The 9,707-nt window shown below is 40.8% G+C and overlaps 1 protein-coding gene across 1 annotated transcript; it reads left to right on the forward strand.

Moving 5' to 3' along the window:
* Positions 1-5,381: 5,381 nt before the first annotated feature.
* On the forward strand, positions 5,382-6,329 carry LOC141134267 (olfactory receptor 11L1-like). The gene has a single exon (XM_073623846.1). It carries the CDS (start codon positions 5,382-5,384, stop codon positions 6,327-6,329), a length of 948 nt encoding a protein of 315 aa, XP_073479947.1.
* The last annotated feature ends 3,378 nt before the right edge of the window (positions 6,330-9,707 follow it).

The raw sequence follows: 9,707 nt of genomic DNA on the forward strand, positions 1-9,707 counted from the left end.
CGGAATCAGCCCAGATACCTGCTAGCACCTGCGTTTTGCCCCTCCGCCCGGCCCAGCCCAGCCCACCCAAGTGCAGTATTGATTGATCACTGTCACTTACAAAACACTAAATGCATAACTGCAGTGTTCGCGGAGTCAGGCCTGATCCTTGCGATCGCTAACAGTTTTTTTGGTAGCGTTTTGGTGAACTGACAAGCACCAGCCCCAGGCAGCATCAGATTAGCGCCAGTACCGCTAACACCCACGCACGCACCATACACCTCCCTTAGTGGTGTAGTATCTGAACGGATCAATATCTGATCCGATCAGATCTATACTAGCATCCCCAGCAGTTTAGGGTTCCCAAAAACGCAGTGTTAGCGGGATCAGCCCAGATACCTGATAGCACCTGCGTTTTGCCCCTCCGCCTGGCCCAGCCCACCCAAGTGCAGTATCGATCGATCACTGTCACTTACAAAACTCTAAACGCATAACTGCAGCATTCGCAGAGTCAAGCCTGATCCCTGCGATCGCTAACAGTTTTTTTGGTAGCGTTTTGTTGAACTGGCAAGCACCAGCGGCCTAGTACACCCCGGTCGTAGTCAAACCAGCACTGCAGTAACGTTTGGTGACGTGGCGAGTCCCATAAGTGCAGTTCAAGCTGGTGAGGTGGCAAGCACAAGTAGTTTCCCACTGCCACCAAGAAGAAGACAAACAGGCCCGTCGTGCCCATAATGCCCTTCCTGCTGCATTCGCCAATCCTAATTGGGAACCCACCACTTCTGCAGCGCCCGTACTTCCCCCATTTACATCCCCAACCAAATGCAGTTAGCTGCATGAGAGGCATTTTCTTTATGTCCTCCCGAGTACCCCTACCCAACGAACCCCCCAAAAAAGATGTTGTGTCTGCAGCAAGCGCGGATATAGGCGTGACACCCGCTATTATTGTCCCTCCTGTCCTGACAATCCTGGTCTTTACATTGGTGAATGTTTTGAACGCTACCATGCACTAGTTGAGTATTAGCGTAGGGTACAGCATTGCACAGACTAGGCACACTTTCACAGGGTCTCCCAAGATGCCATCGCATTTTGAGAGACCCGAACCTGGAACCGGTTACAGTTATAAAAGTTAGTTACAAAAAAAAGTGTAAAAAAAAAAAAATATATAAAAAAAAAAGTTGTCGTTTTATTGTTCTCTCTCTCTCTATTCTCTCTCTATTGTTCTGCTCTTTTTTACTGTATTCTATTCTGCAATGTTTTATTGTTATTATGTTTTATCATGTTTGCTTTTCAGGTATGCAATTTTTTATACTTTACCGTTTACTGTGTTTTATTGTTAACCATTTTTATGTCTTCAGGTACGCCATTCAGAACTTTAAGTGGTTATACCAGAATGATGCCTGCAGGTTTAGGTATCATCTTGGTATCATTCTTTTCAGCCAGCGGTCGGCTTTCATGTAAAAGCAATCCTAGCGGCTAATTAGCCTCTAGACTGCTTTTACAAGCAGTGGGAGGGAATGCCCCCCACCGTCTTCCGTGTTTTTCTCTGGCTCTCCTGTCTCAACAGGAAACCTGAGAATGCAGCTGGTGATTCAGCCAGCTGACCATAGAGCTGATCAGAGACCAGAGTGGCTCCAAACATCTCTATGGCCTAAGAAACCGGAAGCTACGAGCATTTCATGACTTAGATTTCACTGGATGTAAACAGCGCCATTGGGAAATTGGGAAAGCCCAATTTTTTCAAAAAAGAGTACCTGTCACTACCTATTGCTTTGATAGGGGATATTTACATTTCCTGAGATAACAATAAAAATGATTTAAAAAAATGAAAGGAACAGTTTAAAAATAAGATAAAAAAGCAAAAAAAAAAAAAAAAAAGCACCCCTGTCGCCCCCTGCTCTCGCGCTAAGGCGAACGCAAGCGGCGGTCTGTCGTCAAACGTAAACAGCAATTGCACCATGCATGTGAGGTATCACCGCGAAGGTCAGATCGAGGGCAGTAATTTTAGCAGTAGACCTCCTCTGTAAATCTAAAGTGGTAACCTGTAAAGGCTTTTAAAGGCTTTTAAAAATGTATTTATTTTGTTGCCACTGCACGTTTGTGCGCAATTGTAAAGCATGTCATGTTTGGTATCCATGTACTCGGCCTAAGATCATCTTTTTAATTTCATCAAACATTTGGGCAATATAGTGTGTTTTAGTGCATTAAAATTTTAAAAAGTGTGTTTTTTCCCCAAAAAATGCTTTGAAAAATCGCTGCGCAAATACTGTGTGAAAAAAAAATGACACACCCACCATTTTAATCTGTAGGGCATTTGCTTTAAAAAATGTATAATGTTTGGGGGTTCAAAGTAATTTTCTTGCAAAAAAAAATAATTTTTTCATGTAAACAAAAAGTGTCAGAAATGGCTTTGTCTTCAAGTGGTTAGAAGAGTGGGTGATGTGTGACATAAGCTTCTAAATGTTGTGCCTAAAATGCCAGGACAGTTCAAACCCCCCAAATGACCCCATTTTGGAAAGTAGACACCCCAAGCTATTTGCTGAGAGTCATGTCGAGTCCATGGAATATTTTATATTGTGACACAAGTTGCGGGAAAGGGACAATTTTTTTTTTTCCACAAAGTTGTCACTAAATGATATATTGCTCAAACATGCCATGGGAATATGTGAAATTACACCCCAAAATACATTCTGCTGCTTCTCCTGACTACGGGGATACCACATGTGTGAGACTTTTTGGGAGCCTAGCCGCGTACGGGACCCCGAAAACCAAGCACTGCCTTTCTAAGGGCGTACATTTTTGATTTCACTCTTCACTGCCTATCACAGTTTCGGAGGCCATGGAATGCCCAGGTGGCACAACCCCCCCCCAATGACCCCATTTTGGAAAGTAGACACCCCAAGCTATTTGCTGAGAGGTGTAGTGAGTATTTTGTAGGCCTCACTTTTTGTCACAAAGTTTTGAAAATTGAAAAAAAAAAAAAAAAAGTTTTTTCTTGCCTTTCTTCATTTTCAAAAACAAATGAGAGCTGCAAAATACTCACCATGCCTTTCAGCAAATAGCTTGGGGTGTCTACTTTCCAAAATGGGGTAATTTGGGGGGGGGTTTATGCCACCTGGGCATTCCATGGCCTCCGAAACTGTGATAGGCAGTGAAGAGTGAAATAAAAAATTTACACCCTTAGAAATCCTGAAGGCGGTGATTGGTTTTCGGGGCCCCGTACGCGAATAGGCTCCCAAAAAGTCCCACACATGTGGTATCCCCATACTCAGGAGAAGCAGCTGAATGTATTTTGGGGTGCAATTCCACATATGCCCATGGCCTGTGTGAGCAATATATCATTTAGTGACAACTTTGTGCAAAAAAAAAAAAAAGTGTCACTTTCCGGCAACTTGTGTCAAAATATAAAATATTCCATGGACTCAACATGCCTCTCAACAAATAGCTTGGGGTGTCTACTTTCCAAAATGGGGTCATTTGGGGGGGGGTTTGTGCCATCTGGGCTATTTATGGCCTTCAAAACTGTGATAGGTAGTGAGGAGTGAAATAAAAAATTTACGCCCTTAGAAATCCTGAAGGAGGTGATTGGTTTTCGGGGCCCCGTACGTGGCTAGGCTCCCAAAAAGTCCCACACATGTGGTATCCCCATACTCAGGAGAAGCAGCTGAATGTATTATGGGGTGCAATTCCACATAGGCCCATGGTCTGTGTGAGCAATATATAATTTAGTGACAACTTTTTGTAATTTTTTTTTTTTTGTCATTATTCAATCACTTGGGACAAAAAAAATAAATATTCAATGGGTTCAACATGCCTCTCAGCAATTTCCTTGGGGTGTCTACTTTCCAAAATGGGGTCATTTGGGGGGGTTTTGTACTGCCCTGCCATTTTAGCGCCTCAAGAAATGACATAGGCAGTCATAAACTAAAAGCTGTGTAAATTCCAGAAAATGTACCCTAGTTTGTAGACGCTATAACTTTTGCGCAAACCAATAAATATACGCTTATTGACATTTTTTTTACCAAAGACATGTGGCCGAATACATTTTGGCCTAAATGTATGACTAAAATTGAGTTTAATGGATTTTTTTTATAACAAAAAGTAGAAAATATCATTTTTTTTTCAAAATTTTCGGTCTTTTTCCGTTAATAGCGCAAAAAATAAAAACCGCAGAGGTTATCAAATACCATCAAAAGAAAGCTCTATTTGTGGGAAGTAAAGGACGTAAATTTCGTTTGGGTACAGCATTGCATGACCGCGCAATTAGCAGTTAAAGCAACGCAGTGCCAAATTGGAAAAAGTCCTCTGGTCCTTAGGCAGCATAATTGTCCGGGGCTTAAGTGGTTAAAAAGGGCGAGAAAAAGTTTTTAATTTGGAGATATCTGAAAATCTCTGAATTGGGTAAGCCATATATGTCACAAAGAGTGGAAAAGGGAATGAAGAATGAGGAGTCCACAAACTTATGCATGGTAAGAATATTTAATGATACCCATTCTTTAAAAGATTTGTGAGAAACCCATGCAGGGTAGAATGCTGGATTTCTATAGAAAGACAATAGAGGATTATGAGTAGATTGCAAATGATTTCCTGTTTTAAATCTATCCCAGAGAGATATATAGTGTTTAGTGACAGGATTTCGTAAATTTCTACGATCTCTATGCGAGATCCAAAGAAGGTTTGATATTGATATAGGGTCACACTCAGCCGCTTCAATAGAAACCCACAATGGGATTTCTTTCTGTGCATGGTATTTAGTTAGACTAGCTAAGTGTGCTGCCCTATAATAACATGCAAAATTAGGACATCCCAATCCTCCATTAAGTTTGGGGAGAAACAAAGTATGTTGTTGTATTCGTGGCTTAGATAAACCCCATATGAATGCCATTATTCTCTTTTGTAAGAGTCTTAGGAAATAGGCAGGAACAGGGATTGGTAAAACACAAAAGAAATACAAAATTTTTGGTAAGATTGTCATTTTTATGGCATTGATCTTTCTGAACCATGACAGCAAGAGGTGGGACCAGGATTTTAGAGTTTGATCCACTTTCAACTGTGAGTGCTTAACCTTATTTGTAACATACTCTGCATAGCACTACCCTGTTAAAGCTAGCTTCCTCCTACTTACCTTTATCAAAAGTTATGTTATGATGATTTGTTATCCGAACTCACTGATCAGCTTTGATTTGACGTTCTCTTTTGGTCATGTGTTTTGACTTGCATTTTGCAATACTGTTTATTCAATAAAACATTTGAACAAGAAATAAAAAGCATAAAAAAAATAATAATAATATTTTTAAAAAATACTCTGATTAGCAAAAATGTAACACTCTGTAATACTAACAGTATACAATGTTGCTAATATTATATCATGTTTGTCTCTTCATGGCACACAGCAAACATATATGAACAATGTCACCACAATCCACTTTGTGGGATTCCACAACCCAGAAAAACTAAATCTGTTTATTTTCATGTTGGTCCTTATGATATACATTGCGACAGTATGTGGGAACCTCCTGATCATCTCACTGGTGTCCTACAGCAAAACCCTCCATTCCCCCATGTACTTATTCCTCTCCCAGCTCTCCATAAGTGACATTGTGTTGACCACAGACATCGCCCCTAACATGCTAAACATTGTCTTTCATGATCAAACATCCATATCTTTTTCCAGTTGCATTGCTCAGTTTTTTTTCTTTGCCTTCTCAGAAACATCTGAATGTCTTCTTCTGACAGTGATGTCCTATGACCGCTATCTAGCCATCTGCTCTCCTCTGCATTATACCTCTATTATGACCCATGTGCTTTGCATTAAATTAGTTTTGGCCTCTTGGATTTTAAGTTGCTTTGTAGGATTTGTTATATCTCTTGGCATCTGTCAGCTTCAATTCTGTGGTCCGAATACCATAGACCATTTCTACTGTGATCTTTATCCTTTGATGGAACTTTCTTGCTCAGATATTTCCACGGTTAAGATAGAATCCACTTTGTTGTGTATTCCAGTGTTGGCCTTTCCATTACTTGTGATAGTAGTTTCATATACGTACATTGTTCTAGCCATACTAAAGATATCCTCATTCTCTGGAAGACAGAAATCTTTTTCCACTTGCAGTTCCCATCTGACAGTTGTGTTTATATTTTATGGGACTCTGACTGCCATGTACGCCCTTCCAAATGAAGGTCAATCAAAGACCACCAGTAAGATACTGGCTTTTTTATACACGGTATTTACTCCCTTTTTAAATCCTTTCATTTATAGTTTACGAAATAAAGATATGAAGGAAGCTTTGAGACTTGCAGTACATAATTATGGTACATACCTTTCAGTATATGGAGACAAAAAAAGATAACTATTTATTATAAAATTTTACAGTTATTGTGTGATTATTTTTTCCAAAAGTTCTATGTTGAAGTTTTTTTTTTTTTCAAAACAGTACAGTGGTATAAAAAAACGCATACAAATTACAGTAAGAAAAAGACAATTCCATAGCTCAACTCACCAACCAGTCTGCTGACCAACCAAATTTACCTGTCTAACCGTATGTTAAAGGCAGGGGTTTAACATACGGTTAGACAGGTAAATTTGGTTGGTCAGCAGACTGGTTGGTGAGTTGAGCTATGGAATTGTCTTTTTCTTGTATGTATATGCCCTCCATGTGCTCCTTACTGTGAAGGCCAGTTATGGGTGTGGGCGGTGACCAGTGTCTTGTTACCGCATACAAATTACAGTAAGTTGGTAATATGAGCAATATTATCAAAGAAAACAATGTTGTAAACAGCAGGCGAGGACAAATAAGATTAGTAGACTGAAAGAAGTATTGAAGAACAAGTGACTTCATTGTGGGGATGTAGAAGGAAAAGGGGGGGAGGGAGAGGTAGATAGGGGTAGGATTGGGGCTAAGGTTGGTTAGAAAAGGGGAAGTAATCTCACAAGGGAATCGATTAATGTAACAAAAAGTTCTAGTTGGCAAGAGAAGGCAATATAAGTATATGGCATCAATTAAATGTACGATTTTGGTTGTTCAACCACATTTTATTTTATAATTTAAATTTTTAGATGCCGGTATTTGATGCCAGTGGGGTTTTTTTTGTTTTAACATTGGTGATTTAAGTCTCTTAGAGTGTCAACTAGACTGGGTTGGGGAAGGAATTTTGCTGTCAGAGCCACTTTTGCTGTCTTGTTTTTTTTGCACACGTGTAAAAAATCATGTTAGGCCTGAAGACTAGTTAAACGTCCGAACATTATATATTTTCTGAAACAGGCACCCTGGAGAATAAAATAGTGGTAGTTCCATTTTTTATGCCACACAATGTTGGCACAACAGATTATCATGTACACATTTTTCAGTAAATAGTACACTGAAGCCCCATACACACTATCAGTTTTTCTGCTGAGTTAGTCCTTCAGATTTACCAAAACCATATAATATGAGGTCAAACCTTAGGCGTTTCAATGTGTATGCAATCAGGCAGGCCCTAGCACTACATGGTTTTGGTAAATCTGAAGGACTAACTCAGCAGAAAAACTGATATTGTGTATGGGGCGTGGGTATGTTTTTTTTAGTGGCAAAAAAACTGCAAAATATTACCAAATTTTTGGTAAAAAAATAAATAAATAAAAGATGAGGTTGCACCTACTGTAGCAGTAAGGCATTTGTGTAAACCCCCATTGATACCTACCTATGACATTTGGCGATGGCAGTAAAATGATTAAAATCAAATCTTCAATACAACATTCATAGTCCAAACAGCACTTTCCTCCCTAAAGTGTAAGTCCAGGCAACAACTAACTCTAAACCTGTTCTCTGCCACATTCTAAACCTAATCTATCTAACCCTGTAAAGCAAAAATTGTTGTACTTATTCTGCAGCCGATCTGGTCCAGCTTCCAGTGGCGGAAGCTGTGTGATGGAGAGGACCGACAATGGCTTGACATGGCTGGGAAGTGATATCACAAATAGACTCACAATGGGGCTTCCGTTGTCGGCTGCCTCTCCTGCACATGCCTCCACACTGAAGCTGCTGCTGACAGCTGATGCTGGGACCAGACCGGATCGGCTGCAGAACAAGTAAGTACAGCGATTTTTGCTTTACAGAGTTAGATAGATTAGGTTTAGAATGTGGCAGAGAGCAGGTTTAGCGTTAGGTTGCTTCTTCCACCCATCCTGTGTCTGAAGTTAGGCCCCAAAACAGACTTCCAATTGGCACTGCTCCCTTCACTCAGTACTGCTTGGCTCCCACCCAGCCTTTGGTGAAAATCAATGAGGAGGGAGTTTGGTGACAATGGGGTTTATGTACTAAAGCTGGAGAGTGCAAAATCAATCTCACTTCTGCATACAAACCAGCAAAACCATGACAAAACCATACAAATCAGCTTCTAACCCTAGCTTTTTGAATTAAGCTTTGGCAATAAAACCTGGAAGTTTATTGGTTTCTCTGCAGAAGTAAACCTGATTTTGCACTCTCCAGCTTTAGTAAATAAACCCAATAGTGTATGTGAATGGGCTAAAAAAAATCCTGCCAATTCAGGATAATCCATCATTTCCACAGAGTACCTACCTCTCCTATGGTGTTAGAATCAGACCCAAGTTAACCTTTTTTTTAACCACATTTAACGCCAAATCAGGTACCTGGTACGTCATTTGACTTCAAGTGGTTGTACCTGGGTGATGCCTGAATCTGCAGGCATCACCTCAGTACCTTTTTTTAGAGCCAACGGTTGGCTCTCTTGTAATAACAACCAGAACAGCTAACCAGCCACTCAGTTGTTTTTACAAGCAGAGGGAAGTTACGTTCCCCCCTCCCGCCACCTTCCGTGGCTCACTCAGGCTCTCCTGTCCCACCAGGAGACCCGAGCTACTAGCCGGCATGTCTGTCGGCCAGTCGGAGACCCAAAGAAGGGCGGAAACAGCTTTGATCGGGTCACGGCTATTCTTACCCGGAAGCAATGTCATGACATAATTTCCAGGTTAAATGGTATCCTAATGGCTCAATTTTTTTGAAAATCAAAAGTATTCAAAAACTGCGATATTGGTGTTTTAAATGCTTTCAATTGTAAAGGAGAGATTTGGGGTCTTATAGACCCCAGATCCCTCCATAAAGAGTACCTGTCACATGCCTACTGCTATTTATTTTTTCATCTTAAAAGAGATGTATGTTTTTTTTTTTTTAAGATTCATACTTACCATATGCAGCATCAGTCCAATGCTGCATATGTCCCCAGCTGTTTCTAACACTGAGAACCGAGTGATCAAACACTGCTGATGGTTCGGTTCTCACAGCTCCCTGAGCAGAGAGCTGGTGACTGTCAGTCACCGACTTACTGCTCTGTCCCTCCAGCGCTCATTGGATTGCGGGGCTGAGGAGGGGGCGGGAGCGGCCGGCTCAGGCTCTCAGAGGCTCGCTAAGAGGCTGACCCGTGTGGAGTATGTGGGCAGATCCTGACTCCATTGTCATTGCCTGAGCCTATGACGTCAGCCAACAGGGGTCTTTAGCTGAAAATGGGTCACAGAACAAACTGAACTCCTGTGATCCACAGGGGAATTACAGCCAAACAAGCTTTGACTGTACTTGTTCTTTAAGAAATGAAAGGGTTTTAACAGAATAAACAGGCCCATAGCAGAAATGTATTGATCGTAGGGTGTTTCAGGTTTGAGAGCTGAAGGGGTTAATCCTTTCACTGCCAGAGCTGTTTTTACATTTGTTAATTAATTTATTTTTTGCACACAT

The sequence above is a fragment of the Aquarana catesbeiana genome, linkage group LG03 (assembly GCF_042186555.1).
Source record: "Aquarana catesbeiana isolate 2022-GZ linkage group LG03, ASM4218655v1, whole genome shotgun sequence".
Lineage (NCBI taxonomy): Eukaryota > Metazoa > Chordata > Amphibia > Anura > Ranidae > Aquarana > Aquarana catesbeiana.